At 40.1% G+C, this 24745-nt stretch overlaps 1 protein-coding gene across 2 annotated transcripts in view; it reads right to left on the reverse strand.

Annotated features, from left to right (window-relative positions):
- LOC117297482 (FRAS1-related extracellular matrix protein 1-like) overlaps positions 1 to 20183 on the reverse strand; it is a 29390-nt gene extending 9207 nt beyond the window's left edge. The window contains exons 1-4 of one of the 2 annotated variants that reach the window (XM_033780543.1): positions 20067 to 20183; positions 11874 to 12214; positions 3039 to 5263; positions 302 to 2872 (exon numbers count right to left, since the gene is read on the reverse strand). In XM_033780543.1, the coding sequence (XP_033636434.1) occupies positions 302 to 2872; positions 3039 to 5263; positions 11874 to 12101 (5024 nt within the window). In that variant the 5' untranslated portion in view covers positions 12102 to 12214; positions 20067 to 20183. The remainder of the gene's footprint in view (positions 1 to 301; positions 2873 to 3038; positions 5264 to 11873; positions 12215 to 20066) is intronic. The other variant, XM_033780544.1, reaches the window with a different exon arrangement.
- Between the last annotated feature and the right edge of the window lie 4562 nt (positions 20184 to 24745).

The following is a 24745-nucleotide window of genomic DNA, read 5'->3' on the forward strand; positions in this document are numbered from 1 at the left end:
GAGAGTGCAAGGCCATTTTCGTTTTGCATAGAGCACTTCAATTGGAAAATCATGAAGCCCACGGGAAGTTTCTGATGGGGCACCAAGTCCAAGTCCAAGACCTGGGCAACACACATTTTGTTTGGTATTGCTAACTGAACATATACCTGTGTTTATCCACTTGTGCTCTTATAATATTACAAGCATCCCCCTGTATACTTTAATTATCGAAGTATCCTTTTCTAAATTTTCTTTTTCCAGCGCCTCGGGGTACGTTTGGCTTACAAATTTTGTGTTGTTTTTATTTATGAAAGTGACTTACTTTTGACCCATCAGCGCATTTCCATTACAGTCATACACCGTGAACAAGAAGCTATCATTGGTCACTTTAGTCTCTTCCTTCATGATATACATGATGCTACGATCGTTAACGTCTTGCTGTGTAAACTGACCCTGCACACGCTGCCTCTTAGCCAGATTCTCCAGGTGGCCGTGGACCGGCTCTCTCGTGATCATGTACGTGATTCCCTCGGGCGGGCACTCATCTTCGGAGTAGAGGACCTGCTGGCTGAAGATGAACCCGTAGCGTCTGTTCCGATTCTCCATCTTAATCGGGATGACGTTGGTGATCAGGTGTGGAGGTTGGCTGTCCATATGGTCAATGTTGATGGTAAACTTCACCGGTTGAGATTGCGGGGAGTTCTTGACAGTAAAACCGTCGTTGGTGTTATCGGTGACCACGAAGTAGAATCCGTCGCTCTCAGCGCCAGGAACCTGTTGGTTGTAAGATAGGTCGTAGTTGTTGAGGTCGAACTGCGTGAAGCGATCAAAGACTGGTACACCGCCAAGGTAGAGGGCACCATACTGTGGAGGCTGTACGATGATAAATGTTACCCAATGCGGTGGCGTGTCTTGATCGATCGCTTCGAGGTGTGAGGGTTTTATAAAGTCAGATCCACCTTCTGGAATTTTGAGGGGTTTGTTGATTATGAGAGCTGGGAGAGCGTTATCCACCGGGATGACGACAATGTGGAATGTGTCGTTCCTGGTCTGGTAGCCGTTGGTCACGCTGAACATGAAGTTATCATTCCGAATGCGGTCAGTGCGCTTATGAACGTAAATTACTCTCTGCCCGACTATGTTCAACTGAGAGAAAGACGAGATAGGAACTCCCGGCCGAGATAAGTCTTCAATCTGACCCTCAGTTGGAGGGACGTTAATAGTGAAGAAGATCTCCGCCAGGTTGTTACCATTATCAAACGCAGCCAAACACTCCGGTGCTATGATGACGAACTCGCCCTCAAACACCTCTGCCCCTGTGTTGATCAACTGAAGCGGCTCTCGTTTGGTATTGGTAATATCGATACGAAAGCTCTCCTTCCCGGTCGAGTGAACACCATCGGTGACGACAAACCTGAAGCGATCCAATCCCTTAGAGCCAAGATCGGAGGAATGTAGATACCTGATGATATTGGAGTTCAACTCAGCCTGAGTGAAGTTTGAGTTTAAGACAGTGATATCGATCCAAACGTCCGGGGAAATCTTGCGCTGAAGAACACCACGCTTTGGCAGAGTCACGATGGTGTAATAAAGCTCATCTAGCGGGGTGTCCTTATCTTGAGCAAGGAGAAGCACAGGGGAGATGACTCGACTTTCGTGAATATCAACCGTCACACCAGTGTTTTTGATAATTTCAGGAGGTTCGTCGTTAACAGACATGATTGTGACAAAGATGGACTTCTGTACAGTGTGCTTCCCGTCTGTTACCCGGATCGCAAAATCATCGCTCGTACTCTCCGAACCATCGTGGATGTAGGTCAGACGTAGCGTATTTAATAGTTGATTCAGGTTGAAATCAAAGATGGGAAGACGAGATTCAAGAGGTAGAGCCCAGTCGACCAGAGAACCGTGCCGAGGAGACTTGACGACGGAGAACATCAGCATTTCCATCGGAATATCTAAGTCACTGGCGATGATGTAGTTGGTGTTCAGTTTGAAGAACGAATTCTCAAAGACTGTGAAATTTCTTACGGTTAATACCGGCCTTTCATCGTTGACCGGGATTATATTTACGATGAAAGAAACGTTCGGGGACAGATGTTTACCATCAGAGACGTAGAGAATGAAGGAGTCTGACATCGGTTCTACTTGGGAGTGGATTGTCTGAACATAGTTGATATTTCCATCGATGATATCTTGATACGTAAAGAAAATGATGGGCTTACCGGCATTGCTTTTTTCATACCCCGGACTCGGCAGGATGTTCTCCACCAATCCCCAGTCCGGCTGACCCACGATGTGAAAGGTCAACTGGTCAAGGTTGGAGTCCCGGTCGATCGCGCTCAAGACAGCGAGAGTCAGCGGAGCTTTGTCTCCCTCGTTGACAAGAAAGGGATTCCCGAACACGATTCCCGGGGCCTGGTTATCAACTGGCGTGATGGTGATGTTGATTTCGTGGACGGGAAGATTGGCAGCTGAAGGGATGCTTTTATCTGAGACGACAAAGGTCACCGAGTCGAAAACAGAGACTTTCCCAGTCTCTCCACCCATGTGAATGTAACTGATGCTGCCTTGCTGGACGTCCAGCTGGGTGAACCGGTTAACAATGATTCCGTTCCGCAGAACCACGCCTCTTTTGGGATGTTGGACGACGATAAAATGCAACAGCATGTCGTTGGTATCGATGTCCGTTGCCGCGATGATGTCTGAAGTGATGGCGATCTCACCCCCCTCCGCTATAGTGAGGTGGGTTACCAGACCCGGGAGGATCACGGGTATTTGGTCATTCACGGGGGTGACACTCACAATAACATTACGGGTTGCACTGTGGATGCCGTCTGATACGGAGAGTGTAAAATCATCACTGGGGACTTCTGATCCACCGTGGATGTATCTAGAAATGGTGAAAAGAAGAAAGAAACACAGTTTGTATATTTAATTTAAATCAAAGTTTTGTTTATAGCTTGAAAACTTGAAGTGACAAAAATATTTTAAATTTTGTTTTACAAATGAAATGGTGACAATCAAACTACTGTAATTATAATATGCAGCTACCGTACCTTACTCTACCAGAGTTGATGTCTCCAACAGAGAAAGTTCCACCTTCCGTTAGATTTACATTTCCAACGACAAGCTGTCCATACTCCGGCAGTGTCTCCAGCGTGATGACTAGGTCCGACGTGTCCGTATCCATGTCAGTGATTGTAAAATGCATCGCTTGAACGATCAAAATTCCCCCCTCCGGTACCATCAGATTATTAGCGAAGATCACCGGCGCTTGGTTGTTGACGGGCAGAACCGTAATATCGAAAAATTTACCGAGAACTAGGTTCCCGTGTTTATCCGAAACTGAGTAAACGAAACGGATTTCTCTGGGGTTCGGTCCGATTTCCTTGAAGGGAGGCATGTAGGCTATCGTGTGGTGGTCGATGTCTCGCTGTTGGAAAGTCCGAACTCCTTGGATTGTTGGGTCTTTCATCGGCATGACGACACCGATGGTTGAGAAGATGCGACCAGCATTGGTTAAACTGTGAGTAGCGATGACGTAAGGAGGGGTTGTGATGGTATAGCGTAGTTCCTCGTCCTCCGATTCGGAGTCGGTGTAGCGGAGATGCTCTCGCGTGATGTAACCAATATCCGTTTCTTTGACAGTAATGGCACTGGTGACACCAGTGAATATTTCCGGCGGGAGATCGTGAACCGGTGAGATGGTGACGAGGACCATCTGGGTTGGGGAGACGTTGGGCGGGATGTGGTTATCAAGAAGGACAATGTCAAAGGAGTCCATGAATTCTTCGCGACCGAGGTGGTGGTAGTAAATCATTCCTCGGAACAAATCACGTTGTGTGAAGTCGGTGACTGGGTATCCGAAACTGTCTGCCGAGTACTTCTTGAGTATCTCACCGGCCATCGGAGGGTTAGTGATTCTATAGACGATGTAATTATCATTGGAATCCTTGTCCGAGGCCAAGAGAGCGAAACGTGTGATGCGTACAGTTTGACCTTCATTGACCTCAATTTGAATATTGCGTATCAATGAGGGAGCACTGTCATCGCTTGGTAGTATATTAATGGGGAATGAGGTATGCACAGTTTGTGTCATGTCACTGATTCGAAGTTCAATACTGTCCTTTAATGTGTCACTATCGTCATGACGATACACCACAGCCCCCGCTTCAATGTCGCGTGGGGTGAACATGATCATTGGACGATTGTTTAAAAGCAACCTCCCATGATGAGGGCCGCCTACTACTTTAATTCTTACCATGTTTATATTGTCGTTATCTACGACCTCAAAATTTTGCGGGTGGATCGGACGGGACTGTCCCTCAAGCAACGTCAGCCCACGATTGATTGAGACTCGTGGAGCATTAGTCTGGGTGGGATGCACGGCTACAGTAAGCGTTATGGGTTCACTTTTAGCAAAGTACTCATCGTAAACTTCAAACTCAATCTCAATCAATCTGACCTCCGGGTAGCTCCTATCTGGCGGTTTGTACGCAATGTTGTAGCGCAGTAACTCCGCTTGGCTGAATGATTCGATTGGTCGACTCTGGTCGTCGAGGTGCACAATACTGCCCTCGCCCGGGCCTGGCGGCTTTGAGACGTAAAAAACAAGCCTATCAGCTGTTGTTTCATCGTCTGTACCGGACATCACATCGGTTGTGATGGTCGTCAGGATAAACTGATCGACGTCCATGATGTATTGCGCTAAGAAAGCTTCCGTCGGATTCTGATTCTCAAATGCTGGATCGATGTTCACCATGAGCTGAAAACGCTCAACGAACGGCCGGTCGTATTTCGTGGAATCCTCTACCTCAATCGTCAACTCAATATAATCAACATTGGGCGACGGTGGTAAGATATGCCGGTAACGAATATTCAAGTATAAAAAGTCATCGCAGTTTTCGTAAAGTGCCCTCACCATCCTGATTTCATCGCCCTCCCCTTGAATCAGTTCTCCATAGCGTGGGAGACTGCTCGTTAGAGTGTTAATTCTAACAAAACAAGAAGCGCCCGGCGCGCTGCGATTGAAGTCAAAATCTAATATGCGCATATCAATTGGATCTGAGATGCCGTTAAACTCGTCTACCTCGATGTACATCATTGGACGGAGGACTCGATACTGCTCTTGCGTAACATTGACATGAAGGTAGAAAGTCTCGATAATGGTGTCTGTACCAGTCAGCATGTAGACACGGAGTTTGATGATGTCATGATCCAGGAGGGGTGAGCCAGAATGGATGTATCGAATGGATCCTGGGAAGAACTCACAGTCAAATACCTGAAAATATCAAAGACAAATATTGAAAATAGTGTTTCAAAATAATTATTAACATAAAACCTTATATGGGAGCTGTTTATAGTAAAAAAACTTGTGAGAAACGGCTCCCTTTGGAGTAACGTAGTTTTCAAGAAAGAAGTAATTTTTCACGAATTTGATTTCGGGACCTCAGATTTAGATTTTGAGGTCTTTTATTTTCTTCTAATTTCTTTGACCAACTGAGCCCCAATTTTCACAGGCTTGTTATTTTTATGCAAATGTTGGGATACACCAAGGGAGAATACTGGTAATTGACAATGGACAATTACCAAACGTAACATGAAGCAATTTTTGCATGCAACGTGGAGGCAACCAACTGCACTGCATGCTACAGGACCACTTTGGTAGCAGAGGAGTAATGTATTAAACAATGTCTTACGATCCCCAAGAGCATTTTGTGAACACATTCAAATTGTGAATGGATTCTCTTCTTGGAGATTGCCTGGAACTGGTTGCTGTTAATTGTAATCGTGTGACATGACCCTAAAGACATCATCTCTCTCATAGTTATTTTCACTCAAGAATTAAACTCTCAAACATGCCGTCAAAATGGATTGAAAGAGATCTAGGTATGCAGCCCCAACCTGACCACTTCACCGTGTGTCACTTTTGTAAACTCATCCCCTTTAATCCATTTTGTCGGCATCTTTTTTTCTTTCTACTAGTTCCAGAGGAAAAAATGAAAGATTCTCAAGGGAAATCCCAGGCATAATTGGTTTCCTTTTTTTTTATCTGGCTCCAGAGATTTTGTCGACTGCAAAGCTCTACACATGTATGATTTACAACACTAGCCTTAAAGCATTTCCTGGAATAGTATTTCAAGGGAAGTCTTTCAACATTACCTTCTGTAAACCCTGTAAGTTATTTGTAAATCTGCTAACTTTTAATTTTTGTTCTGTTCAGAAAGTGTCCAATGGCTTTAAGACCATGGTACATGTAGCAGGCAGGGCGTTGTTTTTACAACGCACTGTAATTCTTTACAAGCTCGTACTGAACTAGGTTATTATTCCTCACAGTTGATTAGCCAACAAAGAATTCTACATACCTAAAAACATATCTACCATAGAAAAAGGAAATTGTATGGATCTTTACAATCCAGTTCATTGCTTGATAACTAACAGTGGCATGAGGATACAATCAAAGTGAGAGAATTGATCTGTACAGTTACAAAATGTGAAAAATACTTTGGCTGAAATTATGAAATTTGATGGAAATAAATGATACACTACAGTAATGAGAATTTGATGAAACCAAACTCTAATTTCCATAGAGTTTAAAAAAGAGAGCGGTGACTTAATTCCTACATGTACATTATACTGTTGTGTACCACATCATTCGCCATTTATAGCATTTTAAATATTGCACGCGCCCTGGATAACTACATGTACCCTGGATAAAACTTCTAACGAAATGGAACAGTAGACAACGTATCATAAAAGCGTTCCTAAAATATGGAATGTTTTCTATGCTTGATTCGCAGCTTTAGCCAACCAAGCTTATCAGCAGGCTACGTGCTGCGTATTTGCTTGTTTTTATAGGCATTCAAAGCAATGGTTAACAAACACGTTTGGCACAAATGCGGCCATCTAGAGTGCACAATTTTATGCTCCATAGACGACAGCAATGGCGACAAACTCCTCGTTCTGTATTCAACAGCTACGGTTGGAATCACTCCATTTTAAATTGAGACACCACTGTAGGAATGAATGAACTGGGCCCAATTTCATGGAGCTGCTTAAAAGCAAAAACATTAGCTCAGCGCAACAAAATGTTGCTTACCAGAATTAGGGCACCAGCCAACTACCATGTCACGTGTACAATTTGTGACTAGCATTCTGCTCAGCAGCAAATTTCTAAGCAATATTTCTGCTTCATCTCTGTGAAATTGGGCCCTGTTCATGAACAAATGCTTGAATAGCCTTTTTATAGATTTATGTAAAGGATGGGCTCCACCTTTTAATAATGTTCAAACCTGAGTCATCTGTTAAAACAAGTTATGGGATGTACGGCAGGGGGAATAAGGAAATTAAGAAAGGAAATCTTACAGCAACTTTTTTAGATTTACGTGATACAGGGTTCTTCAAGGGACTTAGCATGGTATTTAAAGGGAAGGTACACGTTGGGTAATTACTCAAAACAAATATTAACTTAAAAACTGACTCGGTAACTAGCATTGGAGAGCTATTGATAGTATCAAACATTGTTGGAAACCACTCCCTCTGACGTAGCGTACTTTTTTAGAAAGAGGTAATTTCTCACTAAAATATTAAAAGACTTCTAGCTAGAAGTCTTTTATTCCTATCTGAAAGCACACAAATTATTCCAACAAGGGTGTTTTTTTCTGTCATCATTTTCTCGCACATTCGATGACCAACTGAGATGAAATTTTCACAGGTTTGTTATTTTATGCCTATGATGGGATACACCAAGTGAGAACACTTGTCTTTGACAATTACCAAACGTTTACAGTGCCTTTAAAGTAAATATTCAATGTAGTCATGTATCAATTTTAAAGCTAGGTAACTCTTTTCTAGGTCTCGGTTTTTTTTGTAAATAGTTCTGTTGGGTTGTTTCAGTGCAAGGTGCTGTTATAAAAATAATTTATTAAGCCTTTTACAAAGCGTGTATAAAGAATTCAGTTGAGAACTTTTTCCCTTGTATAAACAGCTAAATTCTTCACAAAATGTACCAGTTGCTACTAAAAAAAAACCCATAATTTTACTGGCATTTCATCTTTGGACGAAGGGCAAGGCCATTTTCATTTTGCAAAGCGAAGTTCCATAATTTTCATTGGAAAAAAAAAGGGAAACTTTTGAAGGGGCACCAGCGGCAAGGGGAGACCATGGCATCCATTGCCTCATCAACTAATTCCAGACCTGCAGTGACTACTCAATATTAGCATCAAAATTTATTCAGTACATAAACATTTTGCTCCAGAAAATTTGCTGGATGAACAAGTGTCCTACATTCGTAGGCACTGGTGGCTGCCAACATTTACATTGATAATTGCAAAAAGTGATCAGGGAGCGATTTAGCGTCACATTCAACTAACGGGGACAAAGTTTCCCATTTACATTGAAATCAAGGAGAGCTGGCAGCTCTGCAGCTTGGCAAAACAGCCCAACTCAAAAATGTTGGTTTCTTACATTGTTTAAGGTCACTTATTGGTAAATTGAGACGCTTTTCCCAAATTAACAAAGGCATACTAAACATGGATGTGAATATCCCATCCTCTTTTTACACTTTCATCCTGGATTCCTGGTTTATGGCTGACAAAGGCCTACTTGCTTTTCTCAAAAAAAATTTATGTCCAGGCTAGGCTGTTAATGCCATTGAAGGGACGTGCATTACTCCTCACATTCATGACTTTCTAAGGTTGAACTTCCCTAACCTTCCTGTATACATCAACCCAGTGTAGACTAATAACAGGACCAGACAGGATAAATGGTCGTGGGGTGATTGTACCATGCTAGAGGGCAAAGTGGTTACCCTAATACTGTCAAAATGTCACATCACAGCATAGAGTTACAATAAAGTAACGGTTTTTTTTTTAGAACCACCCCAACTCATTTAGAGAATTTCAATTGAAATCTTTCATAAGGACTAACCGCAAACCTTACTATATTACAATAGTGTTAGACAATCTGTTATACTATGTTCTTGAAAGTTTATGGAATTATTTCACTATTTATAGGGAACTTGCTTGGGGAAGGAGCCGGAATATTCTCTGATTATGGAAGAACTTCCAGGCGAAAAGGAATTTGAACTTTGATTGTAAATTTTAAAAGGCACAGAAGAGCAATCCATGTGCAGAGATATGTCGTTCGGTGTGATAGTTAATCCAATACCCTATTGCGCGGCTGCCTGGTGAAATGTGGGTGAATGAATCAACACACTAAGTTTTCAGAAAAAGGAAACAGTAATATCATTTTTAAGGGAAGGTATGCGTTTCACTCTTACAACTAATGGCAACAAAGCATAGTACAGCAGCATTCAATAGTATTGGTAAGCATTTTGAAAGCCGTTTCACTACGAAGTATGCGGTTATGGAAAGGATCTTAGTTTTTACCCCCCAAAATTTGATCCCACAACATTGGATACTGTAAGCGTTTCTCAGGTTGTGTATGCCAACTACAATTTATTCTTCCTACATGGAAATAACCGCTTTGTTGGCGATATCTTTTGAAATGAAATTGTCACAGTTGTAGTTTAAATATATCTAAATTTATAGGGGGTTAAAACAATCCAACGGTTCCGAAAACCAACAGTATAATGTACGTTCCCTTTAAAATCAAGTGACTCAATGGAATGCTCTCATATAGGTTCATACTTTATCAATTACAGATGACGAGATTGCAAGACCTCCTCAAGTTACTGATGGTGAAATAATATCTGGAAAACAAGTGCTTTCAGGACTCTACAAAACTTTTAGAGGTCACTAATCAAATTACTGTAATAAAACTTGCTGGCATTCCCTTGGGGTTCAGTAATTCCAGAGTCTAGCGCACAGGTTCAATAACCACTACCCTGACCCCAATCGTTAACTTCAAGTTTATTTCACTTTCTGTGGCACATCTGTTGTACTTCAGAGTTTTAGTGTGACGCCAGAAATTTTGTCTTGAACTTTTATCAGTTTTCATTTTAACTTGAAGCAGTAAGAAAATACCAAACAAGCAAAATACACATGTACATAATTGGAGTGTCAACTTCAAAGCTTCTGGTTGATAAAATGCAGACCAGCACTAATGCATACTTTTGATAGTATAAAGCATTTTTGAGAAACATTTTACTTCCAAATAAGGCCATTTATTCTTGAAGACTTGGATTAAATGTGGTTATTGATAAATATGTCAGGTTTTATCCTCCAAAATCGAATCTGAGAAATATTTCTGTCAATACACTTCTCAGATTGTGTTTTCAAATTAAGGATTAAATAAATATTTCTTTCTGCTTGGACATAATTATGTAGAACTTAATAATTATAAGATCAAAACATTTGTACCGGTCAAAAAAACAAAGTTGTCCCCTTTAAGACATAGAAGTACATGTACACTAGAAAGAATTTTCAAAACTACGACGGCCTATCTAGCTAAGCGTCTCAGAAACAACCTTTAGTAGGGATCACTTCACAGCAACAGAGAGTGCAAGTAGAACCGGGAAGAAGGAGGTGACAGGATATTATCTTAGACATTGACACAGGGCCGGGCAGGAAACTACTATTGAGATAACTCATTAAGTGGGAGGGCGGCAGGTGTATTTTAAGGTAAGTCTGCACTCTACAGGTGTTGAAGACAGCAGACAATCTCCCACACTTTACATTTCTTTAGTTTCCCCCAATGATCTGGACCCAATTTCGTAAAGCTGTTAAGCAGAAAATACTGCTTAGCAATTTTCTTTGCTAAGCAAACAAAAACTAGTGGGGCACCATTTGCATCAATCTTAAATTTATGGAATTTTGGTCGGTACCCAGTTTCTGCTAAGCAAGATGTTTCTGTGCTAAGCACATTGTTGTGTTTAGTGGCCTTATATAATTGGGGCCTGATGACAATATTTCACGATCATCAATGGCGGCATTCGGGCAAAATTGGCTCCCTCGTTTACTAAAATAAATGTTTGTCAGTAAAGGTACAGCTTGGCACAGTTGAATCATGAATCAGTAAGCTATCTCCACTGTAATCTGTAAAAATTTAAGTAAGATTTGAAGCTTGGTGTGGCAAATAAAATAAACTGTTTGTGGCTGACAACTTTATGATATTCGATGAGAGAAAAATCAGAGGGTCCTTATTGGGTTTTGAACCCAAGACCCCCTACACTCTACCAAATGAGCTTTGAGGCAAACCAGTATACTTTGTGTTTTCCTATTCTTACCCTAACCCTAACCCTACATTAGGCCTGGGCGAATTATTCGAATATCCGGTTAATGGCGAATAGGTTTTCCTATTCATAACCGCGAATGCCTTTTTTTTCGTAACCGGATATCCGCATAGGGCGCGAATACCTATTTATAAACCCGATAGTTCTGTAATTACAACCAAGTAACCGGATATTCTTTTAATATCCGAATATCCGCGGACGTCGGGCGACAACTGATAGGAATGTTTTGTCTGAATCATTATGAAACTTCTATTAAGACAGCATAAAACAGCATAAATTAAGTATTTAACTATGCTCACCTCCATGAAGAGTTAAAACAATGACATTTCGGACGTAATTTGTTCAAAGATTACGAAAGTTTTCCTTCACGTAGAGTCAATCACGATCAAAAGAAAAAGCAAATCGCCATCTTTAAATTAGATCCGGTTATTTTTATGAATGAACCGATTGACACTGTCTAAAACCAATTTTTTTTTTGAATAGCGCCCTCTAGCGGCAAAAAAACCTATTCCAATATCCGGTTAATTTCGGATAGTTGGCCAGCGGTATCCGAATATCAAAATTTCAATATTCGCCCAGCACTACCCTACATGTGGCATAATCACAAGGGGACGCGGGAATGTATACATACATGTAGGGGTGTCGGAATACAGAGAGTCGCCAAACAGTCAAATTATTGTAATAAAATCTTATTTACCTGGGGCTCCAGAGTTCCGACTCGTTGATAAAAAGGTTCATCAATGGCGACCTCAACCTTACACTGTTCATCCTCCTCGGGTGACTGGATGGCCAGTACCCTCTCATCAAGAACAACCGTCCGACCAATGGCAACCTCCAATGGTTCATTGACGAGCACCAGCTGACCAATCACAGTGGTCGTTATAGAAAGAACCAGGACTAGTAACAGGGTCATCTTGGCGGCCATGTTGGACGGCCCTTTGATTGGATTGATAACTGGATGCTCTTGGAGCTTACTGACCGACCATCAAAGGGGTCAAAGATGACCACTTTAACAGCTTGTCTTCATAACGAATCACCCTGCAGTAGAATGAAGGAAACAAGTCACACTTGAATTGATTATTAAGAACAAAAACATCATTGTGTTTCAACAAGTAGCAGGCCTTGGGCTTCACTTTTGAAGGGGCACAGCAATTTCCCTCTGGTAAGGGGCGCCTCCATGATTTGCGAAGGGCACCCTAGCAAAAGTACAGAGCACCCCCGGTTCACAGTCCAGAAGGATGTAGGCTTTGGTGTCATGCATCCACTAGGAACCTGGTTTGTACTTAAAAGACACTGGACACTATTGGTAATTGTCAAAGACCACTCTTCTCACTTTGTGTATCTCAACATAAAATAACAAACCTGTGAAAATTTGAGCTCAATTGGTCGCCGAAGTTGCGAGATAATAGTGAAAGAATGAAAAACCTTGTCACACGAAGTAGTGTGCTTTCTGATGCTCGATTTCGAGACCTCAAAATTACTTCTTTCTCGAAAACAACGTCACTGCAAAGGGAGACGTTTCTCACAATGTTTTATACTACCAACCTCTCCCCATTACTTGTCACCAAGAAAGGTTTTATGCTAATAATTATTTTGAGTAATTACCAATAGTACCCATTGCCTTTAAGGGCCGGATGCACTACCTTTTTTTTTTCATTTATGAATCAATTATTCAGACTTGATTCCAATACTTTCGTTTGGATCATTCATGTTACATGTTTGGATTAAGTACTTCATTATACCATTATCGCTGACAAAATATCCATTCTCCAACGATAATTGGTGCACATCAAACCCATGGAGTGCATAACAATAACGTTCAACTCATAAACTTGGCTTTCGGGCATATCACCCCCCACATAAAGCACTCTTTACAAATGTACTATGTACTGTGCAGCCACAGCATGTGTTTGGTGGGCTCTCTGGGGTATCACGAACATGTCATTCACAATTACCCATTACAACAGTCATAAAGGGCCAATGAAAATTTTATTGTGTTGACATTTTATATTGCTTCCTGCAAGAATCTGTTTTCACTTGTATAAAAACATTCTCGGAGCACTTGCTGGCAGCCATTTACTCCAGTTCACTGCTTACAATTGACTTCCCCATAAACACAGACAGACTCTATTTTAAACTTTGGCATTTTATTTCATGCATGCTCTGAAGCAAGTAATGGCTGGTTACTAGAGTAATTCAGGTGCAGGATTGAAATTTAATATAGCCTCTTTCACACTAGACTTTAATCCAGAGAATTTTTCCGTCACGCACAAGGCCTAGTAAAAAATAAAACATGTTTCGCGTCCCCGCCCACTTCCTTTTTACAAGCCGCCTCCTTTTTTATTTTATTTTTTATTTTATTTTTTTATGCACATTTTTTTTTTTTTTTTTTAAATAGGTTTATTTTAAATGATCTCAGCAAAAACAATCTGAATGTCTTGTCTGAATGCCTCGACTAAATTGTTTCATTTATGTTTTGTGTATTTCAGCAGTAGAAAAAACAATGGATATTTGACATTTTAACAAAGAATGGCGGCCATCTTGAAATAAAAAATAAAAAATAAAAAGCCCCTCTTCCTGTTTTGAAAAACCCGAACGTGAAACATGTTTTATTTTTTACTCCGCCCAAAATTCAAAAAGAACACAACACTTTTAGGGGCTTAACATTCTCCGGGATTAACAAACCCTCAGTGGCTAATCCGGATGAAGTTGAACCCTGACCCTGTCTACCTAAGGGTTAAAATATTATTGAAGTTAAAAACTTTTCTCTGGGTTAACACATATTGTAGTGTGAATGGAATCTCTAGGTCACTTTTAGAAGACTTTTCACACGGGTACGTGGAATCATGGATCAAAGGTACAGTAGGTAGGCCTAGTATGAAAAGGGATTTAATCAGAGGTTCCTCCATATCCTACAGTAAGGCTTTTCAATGGCAAAATTAGAATGTCTCTAGGCATCTGGGAAAATTGTTTAAAGGGGAACCAAGGCCAACCACCACTGGGTATCCCAGGCTTTGAATCTCATCTTTGAGAGGGCAAGGCCAATTTAACTTTGCAGAGGGCACGAATGAAAAATCTTGGCGTCAACGGGAACCCTTTTGAGGGGGCACCAGGGCCAAGACCAGGGCAACAGAGGGCCTGATAATCCATGATATTCAAAAGCAGGTGGAATGAATTTTCAGCAAAAACTTCTCGTCACTTCTCCGTGGCCTTACTACCGTTAGTCTCTGCCCTAATGACAATTCTACCATTTCCTGGATACTCCATTCATTTAAAGCCACCTGTCTGTAAAAATAACTTAGAAAAAAACTATTTCATTATGGGAGAAGGAAACCATTAACCTTTATAGATCCTGCAAAACTTGTTTCAACTTTGGTCATCACCAAATACTCACAACCTCAATGGAATCCTGTGCTGGGTTTGATGCAGATACTGTAATAAGTCCCACCGCATCCTGTTTTTTAGTTATAAATCCAACCAGACCGGATGGAAGACTTTAATGTGAATGTAAAATCAAATTGTCCACAGTAGAGTGGATTCTTTTCTCAATTCATTTTGAAAACTTTCGAGTCTGTCCTTGGTACACTGTACCATACACTCTACAATGAAGAGACAATGGATTTTACTGTAGGACCTACGTAAGCATTTCAAAACCATTGCTTGTCATTAATTAATAACAGCCCTTCCCCACCGCGTTTCCTGTTGTGACCCGTGTTTAAACCATGTCTGGAAAAATTCTACTGTAATCCTAACAATCCCAAAAATAGAGCTTGTAGTGTGCAGGCCTGTGAGCTTCATTTTTGAAAGGGCAAGGGAACCAAGGCATTTTCTCTATCGTAAAGAGCACCCTGTAGATTTCTGCTGCGGAGCATTTCAAGGGCACCAAGGCAATGACCAAGGGGGCATGAAGGCAATGGCTTCTGTTGCCTCCATCATCCATGAAGTATCATGCCCGAGTATGAACCAGCATTCACTAGGAAATAATGAACATTGCCCAGTTGGTATGTATTCTATCGCGGCCTGAAAGTTTGAAAGTTCTCTCCAAGTTGTCCGCCTGGAGATCAAGGCATCCAGACCACCGTTTCCTGTTGTACACCCATGATTAATCCCGGCCTGAAGGTTCCTTCTGGATTCATCAGACCATCAGACATTCAACAATCCTAATACAGCCACAAACCACTTACAATGGCCAGTTAATTCTGAATCTAGTTCTACCTTGAGGTCATGGGGACAAGTGCAGATTCTGTTCAAGTGGACCGTCCAACTGGCTAGCTCATTGCTTTCAATAATACCAATGTTCACCAGAGAGATTGGCCGTGTTGATATCCCCTTGTGGGAGTTTGTTGAGTTCCCTTGATGGGAAGATCATCAAAACAAACAACAAACACCCCCCCCCCACCCCTGCACCCCTAAGTACAGTGCAGACCCTGAAAATAAAAATAATAAGTTAGGGCCCTATTCCCATAGAGCAAAGTGCAATTTATAAAACCCCACTGTGCTTAATTTTTGCTTGTGGTTAACACAATCAATTCCTACATTTGGCAGACCTGACTCAGGCTAAGCATGCATCAACAAATGAAGTAACCAGCCTAACAGCAAATGTACAGCAAAACAGTTTTTTTCGGTTTTTAATGGCATAGCTCGAAACCAAAAATGAGGAAATCATCTGAATCAGCCGAATGTTATATTCCTATAGATTCATGTGATTTAAATTCAAACAGTTTTGAAATCGCTGGAGAATTTGTCCACCCAAGTGCCCACACAGACCTACATAATTAACTACTACCTGTGTCTATTAATATCCCTCTGGTAAGTTTAAAACAATATTTTGTCTTCACTATTAAGTTAGAAATTGTTTTGTGAAAATTAATTTGCAACAACACCAAAATGATGAAAGGTTTTTTCAAAAGGGTAAATTTATGGTTCAAAGGAACCCCAGTACCCATTTTCTTTGTCCTGAATTATTTGGTTAATGGTTGGAGTCACAGGCATGACCTCTGCTGGAGCGACATCCTTAAATAACTTGGGTGCTGCAATTCATCTGGGTATATCCTCCCCTTTTTTATTGGAAGTGTGGGTATTAGTCATGACTGACGTTGGGCAAGATTAAAGGAAATATCTACCCTCTCTAAAAAAAATTCATGTCAGACAGGGGAATTCATTTTCTAGCAACTAAAAAAATCACTTCCGATACTGATTGTTTCAGATAAAAATGGTCTTGAAAGCAATCTTGTAAAAGTTTCAGACAAATTTATTGAATTATCTTGGGTCAATCTTCACTGGTTGCTACGGCAGTACATAACCCTTCCTCCATGTTCAAACCATATTTATGACCAGAACTGGGCTACTTTGTTGAACAAAGTGTTTAAACAATGGGTTTATAGTAATCTGTTCTTTGTTTTTAAAATTAGAGTGCACAACATTGGAAAGTACCTGTTCACAGATTCACACATAATTTACATACAGTAGTTGGGTCAACAAATTTCGAACAAAATTGACATTTCAACATTGATTATTCTGAAAGGACCCTTACTGTTGACAAAATATTAACCCTAAAACACAGATACAGGATATCTTAAATACAACAAGTTGTGAAAACACGTTATTGCACAGCTGTTTCCAACGAGCCACCATTGTGTAAAAAAAAAAAAAACATGTAGTTTTTGTCAAAACCCCCTGGTCATTGCAGTGGTGCCCTTGAAAAGCTCCAGTACAAAACTTACAATTTCCTCGTAGGATTAAGGTGCCCTGTTCAAGGAGAAAGTGCCTTGGTGCCCTTCCCCAAGGTTTCAAAAACGAAGCATACAGGCCTGGAAGTTGTTACCTCCCCTCTTCCAAAGTAAACGTTCAGTTGTTTGGAAGTTTGCACTTAGTCCAAACTGAAGAATTCAAGAGTGCGGAGGTTGAAGGTGAAAATCCCGCTAAGAGGGTTTCAGGGTTAGAATGGAAACATTGCTCACAATTGAAATTTCCCAGACTGAATAAAATGTTTTGGCGCTTGATAAGAAATTCTGGGGATAGCACTGTGATTTAAACAGGTCAATAGGCTATTTAAGAAGTAAATTTTGCATCAGGGATAAAGCACAAGGCCATTGACCTTTTGATGCTTGATCAGAATTTCTGTGGAAAGCATTGCGATTCAAAACAGGTCAATAGCCTATAAGATGTTAATTTTGCATGGATAAAGATTATAATAGGATTTGGTTTTTGCCCTTACAGGTCAAAATCTAACTTAACAATGGGAGGACGAGATCTAAGATGTACCATACATGTAGACTTTGCAAACAATGGTGACAGTGTTTTTTTGCATGATTACTTGTACAAAGATAGCATTGGAACTAACAGCTCTGCATGTCTACTGTTAACGTCTGCCAGCTTCGCTTTATAAACAGATTTCTCACACACAAAAAAGAGATTTTAATCAAGCAGATAATAGGTTGCACTGGCTAGACCATGAGTTGACGGATCATGAACAGAGCCATTGGTTCACAGAAGCAAAATCAACATGAAACCCTTGGCTCCATTTCGCAAAGAGATAAGCCGTCGATTTCACCAAACTCTTCCTAACTTAGGATTAATCTTAGGACTTAGGACGAGTTCAGTTCCGCATCCGAAGACGTTAGGGCGCATTGAACCCATCCCAAGTTAGAACGGGTTACTTGTCCTAACTCGAGATAGGATTAATCCTAGGGTTTCGTGAAATCGGCTTATTCGGTCGTAAGTACCGTGGTCATCATGCCAAGCAAAGTGTGATGCCACAATACAAATCACTAAGACCAGAGACAACTCGACTTATAATGTAGAATGAATATGTGAGGTTTGTGAACTCCAGCCTGTCAACCATTAAAGAAACCTTGGTCTACACAGTTCCAGAGGTCCACCAGGGATCAATCCTCGAGATAAAGGGATTGGTTTATTTTGACATCAAGCGATACTTCTGACATAGAGTAAGGACAGTACTTTATGCTCTTGAGTACCATGAGGTTAGGCCTACTGCTGGCATAATCACCTACAGTTATAAAAAGACAGCTTGATGTAGCTTCAGTCAGGCGTGTAATTGCTCAGGATGGACTGTCAATTACCAGTCTGCTGGCTGTAAAAGGGGATGACCCTGGGAACAGCTTGTGGTCTTATTGTGTGGCAAGGCTCAGTCCTGGGGTGGGCTGCTGAAGAAAACAGTAACTGAAAGAAAACGTGCCCTCTGAATACTGGACAAATACTTCTTGTCCTTCTGCTGACTATTATAAATAATGGGGTCGATCCAAGTGTCCGAGTCAGGTCTGTAAACCTTTAACAGGCCATTTTTTATTTTTTATTAAAATCTTAATGATCAACAGTTCCAGGGACGCCTATGTTGATAGCAGCAGTGGTCTAGCCGGAGCTTTCTTCCAATCCATCAAACTTTGCAGCCTGTAGACCTCCCATTAAAATCATTACAGTCCAAGTCTGGCTCCATAGTATTTGATGAGAAACATAAGGCATGATTGGCAGTGAATGCAGGAAAAATAGCAAGCATGGATGCCCCATCATAAAGGGAGATTTTGAGTTTGATTCTCAGTACCATTTGTCTGTCTTTGTAAGTTACAGGGAAACCAAGCAAACACGCGTTTATAAATATCAGCCATGAGCTACTTTGGAAATATTTGCATTGTACTCGACGTCATCTGACGAGAATTGGCTAAAATTACAGAACAGACTTTAATTTCAGAACAAACTATTTTCAGGTGAGGTTTGTGGTAGCACCACGTGTAATATTAATAGGCCTACTGTTTGTTCTTAAAAGAACCAGAGGTTCACAACTCAACGCTTCTTTCAATATACTCTGCCCTCTGATCGTTTTGGGGGAAGCTGTTTTTGTTGTAATATGCAGTTACTCAATGTCCCTGACACGGTGAGCACAGTTTGTCCTCTAAGAGTCTTTTAGATATCCTGTCCGCTGATGGAAACTGTTCAGTCATTGACATACGTACACGTACACATTGAGTGCATTAAACTTGGTTTAACCTCAACTTTGATGGTCATACCATGTGTAGAAATCACACACTTGTGACGACCTTTATTAAGTTTAAACTGTGTAACTGTAACTCAAGTAAGTTTCAGAAGTTTGATTTGTTTGTGTATTGTTTGTTTGTTTGTTTGTTTGTTTGATGGTTTGTTTGTTGGTTTGTTTGTTTGGATGATCTTCCCGTCAAGGGAACTCGACAAACTCCAACAAGAGATGTAACACCAAGCTGGCACAGCCAATCTCTCATTATGCATTTGTTTAACGGCTATGAATTGCACAAATCAAGAAATTGTGATTTATCACCCAATATACTATGTTGGACGACTATGATTATGTAGTCAACCTAAAGTTTCTCCTAACTGTTCAATTCCATATCATCCACATAGAGGTTGTGATATACTACAACTCCTCTTTACAGGTTCAAAAAGCATAGAGCAAGGATGAAAGCATCTCCATGATTATAGCATCCTACTAAAGGATTTGTTTTTGTTTACATTGTTGTCATTATGATTGTGTATGGTCAAAAACAAAGATCAAGAAGACTTTTAAAAAAAACGAAGTACACTACGACCGTTAACAGCCCAAAACCATTTGTTCCGAAATTCAGAAAACAAAAGGGGATGAACACCAGCCACATTGTCTAACAACGGTGACTGATTTTACGGGGATCACTGTCCGGGTGTCCAGTGCACCAGCTGCGCTCCTACACCGGAGCTAGAGCTCCTACTCCTAGGGCACGGCCGACAGACCGGGCTCCGTACCCCTAACAAAGTGAACACTCTCGCTCGTTGATTACAAACTTAAGTTAAAACACTCGCCCGAGTTACATTTTAGTAACCTTAACCATAGCTAACATTACAGTATATGAACAGGCATTAAACTTACCAAACCTAGAAGACAGTATTCCATAGCTAGTCTGACTTACAATTTTGAGAAAAAGCAGGGAGCACACAAAGTGCACTGTGCACTTTTTGTTGACTCGACTCGTGTGTACGGTCTCTCGTCGTGGGGGTGTGTGTGATGATGTGGTGGCCGAAAATAAATCAGTGTGTTCACACAACACTGAAAAAGCGGATTAAATAGTTTAGTCTGTTTTGCAAACTTATAGTATGGAGGGCCAAAGTTGTTAAAAACTTCTCGTTTTCTGTTTTCAAGAATTAATCCTATTTCAAAATCAAAAACTTTGGGGGGGGGGGGGGTTGAAAAAAGTCGCAATTAATGCTTGACAAAGTAAGGCATGAGCTTCTGTCAACGAACATCTAATCTTGTATTCTTTCATTTCAACAAAACAACTTTTTTTAAGAGCCAAACCATAGGGACCAATTTCATAGCTGCTTAAAGGCACTGGACACGATTGGTAATTACTCAAAATAATTGTTAGCATAAAAACTTACTTGGTAACGAACAATGGAGAGCTGTTGATAGTATAAAACATTGTGAGAAACGGCTCCCTCTGCTTCTGCTCTTAAGTAACGTAGTTTTCGTGTGACAAGGGTGTTTTTTCTTCCATTATTATCTCGCAACTTTTGTGCATATGTTGAGATACACCAAGTGAGACTGATCGTGATCTTTGACACTTACCAACACTGTCCAGTGTCTTGAAGCAGAAAATTTTGCTTAAAAAATTCTGCTAAGCAAAACGTTGTATGATACCAGTCATATAGGGTTCACTTGCGATAGCATTTGGCTGGTAACCATATTCTGGTAAGCATAATTTGGTTGTGTTTGGCTATCTCTTTAGTGTTTAAGCAGCCTCTATGAAAATTTCTATGTCAAAGGCCTCAAAATGTGAATTCTTTTACTGCATCAATTGTTTGTAGAGTTTTAGTTTGACACATACCTTCTTCTTGTTTAGAGTTAAAGACCGTTTTTGCTGGACTCCTTTAAGGCTGCCCAAGTTTTGGTATTCGATCTCCAGCAGTTGTTCATGGTCTCTGATTTAATCCTTTACCATTTTCCTTCCTACTGCCTTGACTAACCACATTTACCGTAAATTGTTGACCAAGACAAAGACAATGCTGTTGCAGTATTGACAGTGAACGACCAATTAAAAAAAAAAAATGGCCTCCAATAAAAGTTCTAGCAACTGTACATTGATCAAAGGACGCAAACGTTTCTATACTATGAATTTGATATTGATGCATGTGGCGTCCCATACTTGGGAAAACAAAGTTCCCCGGGGCCCGCCGCTCAGGAAAACCCTAGGTAAACAAAATTTGTTAGACAAAACTCGCACAGGAAGCGGTAGTTGGGACGTTATACACACCAACAGAGCATTAAGAAGACAAATAGACCCTTCCTTTTCTGTTATTACAAACAAACAGCCACTGGGCCTATTGTTGTTGGAAGAATGGGTCTTTGTTATGACTGTTAACGGTCCATAACATAATCATAACCTGTGTCCGCCCATCAGAACACCTGTAAGAGGTATCAGTAGAGGCTTGAGTAGTGGGCATTGCTTCCTCGGTCAATACAGTCACCTTATATCCTGAGAGCTACATTTTAAGTTTGCATTACAATAGGTGTGACCTTACACATTCTTAGAGTATTCTGGCAGGCACGATACTGCACAGGTCGTATGGGAAACTTAACATTTTGTGTCATAATTTCCAGATAAATCCAAGAACTATGGAAGTAAAAGCTGGACAAGTTTTGAGATCTGCCCCCTTTCATCATACCAAAAGTTGGACAGAATTAGACAGTTGCAATCTCCATCAAGTATTAGATTTTGTGAATGTTTCCATACAAATCGTGCCTGCATGAAGTCCAGGCTCTGTGGTTCTTTTGTAAACATGTAATGTCACAGGTCACATCGTCTATAACATCAACTAGTTTGCCTGATAGTATTAAAGGCAACATATAAGTTGTTGGATAGAAATGTGTGCTTTCAGATACATCCGAAAAGCTTCATGCCTGAGCATTTCTCATGTCTAAAGTCTTTACTAGAAAATTAAAAAAAAATTAAACCACATTACTTCAAATGGAGTCGTTTCTAAAAATAATTTAAAGTATCAAAATCTGTCTGCTTTTTACCAAGTCAATTGTTTATAATCGTTAAGGTATCCCTACCTTTAAGCACACCAGTTATCAAATCAACACACAGAAACAAAAATATTGCTGAAAACATATCATCAGTTTTTTATTTTTTTACCTTCAAGTTGAGTTGTACATTATTAGTGCTGTACATGCAGCCATTAATGCTATGTAAATCAAGCTACCCAAAGCTGAACAATTACTGAGCTGTGATTAAAACAAACGACATTTTTGGTTTGGAACACTAAAACAAATTGTGAATGCATCAAGCTTTCTTACTTTTTTTTCTTTCTATACAATGCATAATTAGCTTTCAATTCCTGACACTTCAGTAGGTCTTCCTCTGAAAATAGTTATAGCAATTGTTACACCTATGTTTCGACAACTCGTATGTTCCCGACACTCCTAGTTTGTTTCCTTATAGACCTTTATCCTGCTGTCACCATCTTGGTCATGTTCCCCGTTTCCAATAACAATAATGAATACTAACACTCATTGCGCATGGCACCAGACTATTGTTTCGTCCAGCCTCAGTTTGGTTACAATGAGTTGGAATGGAGTCGGAACATAGGGGCGTCAGAATATAGAGCAGTCACCAAAATTGATCAGGCTCCCAAGATTTGAAACTCAACGTTACTAAAGGAAACCTGCAATACTCTTGATTAGTAGAAGTAATTTTTGGGGGGATGATTTTCAAAAACTTATTTACTAGAAAGTAGATACTACTTTTGAAAACAAAGTTTTTTTAAAAGTAAAATTTGACAATTGTGATACAAGAATTTAAGGAATTAGCATACAGCCTAGAGATCTGTGACTGCAGATTTGCATGATTGTAACTAATTTTTAAAAATGTAACATTTTACTTTCAAGGTGGGCTTATTCAGGAATAGATTCTTCAAATAATTTTGCATACTAAGAAACAGGAACCCGTTGGTTTGAGATCAAAAAGCCATTCCACTCATTTCAACTTAACTACATCATCAAATAACTTTTTCTTAGTAACAAACGATCTGGTAAGGTTCGCGGTAACACCATGTAATGATAATCTCTTTCTGATATTAATGATATCATTTTCTTTGGTTTAAATTTTAGATCTGTAAAAAGTCGCCAAACAGCAACAGGTTTTTTTTTTTTATCAAATCCTGATAAATTTTCATAAAGATAAACAATATATGTCATCATTTTCAAATCTTTGCTTCATATAGCCTATGCACTTCAAACCAAGAAAGTGTAACCTTGAATTGTATATTGAAATCTCAGTAAAGATTGAAAATTTAAACTTTTTTGACTTATTAGTTCAACTTCTGATGGTTAAAGGGAAGGTACACGTTTGGCAATTGTCAAAGATTAGTACTCTCACTTGGTGTATCCCAACATAAGCATAAAATAACAAGCCTGTGAAAATTTGAGCTAAATTGGTCGTTGAAGTTGCGAGAAAATGATGAGAGAAAACACACACTTGTTGGACGAATTTGTGTGCTTTCAGATAGGAATAAAAGACTTCTGGCTAGAAGTCTTTTATTATTTTAGTGTGAAATTACCTCTTTCTCAAAATCTATGCTACTTCAGAGGGAGCCGTTTCTTACAATGTTTTATACTATCATCAACAGCTCTCCAATGCTCATTACCAAGTCAGTTCTTAAGTTAATATTTGTTTTGAGTAGTTTTAAAATGGTTTTACACAAATTATTTACTCATCTATTTCAACAGGGTATGTTAATCCAGAGGGCGTTGATCGAAATCCTACACTAGTCAATTGTATTAGTTATCCCATAGCACAAGCGCTAATTACACGATGGTGAATAGGAAACAAGAAAAGGTTCAGTTTTAGATGTGGGAGGAAAAACCCAAGGGGGAAAACCTACGCAATCAGGTAGGGACTGAAAACCCACTCCACAGGGAAGGCTCTGGTCTGAGGTTGGGTTTGAACCGGGGACCACAGAGGTGGAAGGCAGGGGAAGGAACCACTAAGCCAACCTGATACCTCTTTTCATGACTGAAACATCCTCCAGATTATCTCATGACATTGAAGGGTTAGAAATTAGTTACAGATTTTATTTTAACATTGTTCATACATCTAGGAAAAAAAATATATTTTGACGTAAACAATCTCCAATTGTTAATTTTGCATGTGATGAGCAAAGCAAATTTGCTTGAATTTGGCAATTAGCCTACGGACTGCGCTTTACTACATCAAATATGATTGGAGACTTTTGAGATGATAGAGGCAGTCGCACTCACTGGAACCTTTCCATTGCATTTAGCGACAATAGAAAAGGAGCGCCCTCTATCGTCTCGATAGTCCCACATTCCAATGAGGCTTCAAAGCTTAAATTGACAACTATCCGGCAAACAACAACATTACGCTTACCGGAATCAAGTTAGAGGCCTATAACATGTCACATGAATAATTGTGCTTAGCAGAAAGTAATTCAGCAACTTTTTCTGCTTATAGCTCTGTGGAATTAGGCCCAGGGGTAATCAAGCACAAAATAAAACAAAGAAATCCAACATAAAATCACACAAGTTAA

This window comes from Asterias rubens, chromosome 12 (assembly GCF_902459465.1).
Source record: "Asterias rubens chromosome 12, eAstRub1.3, whole genome shotgun sequence".
Classification (NCBI taxonomy): Eukaryota; Metazoa; Echinodermata; class Asteroidea; order Forcipulatida; family Asteriidae; genus Asterias; species Asterias rubens.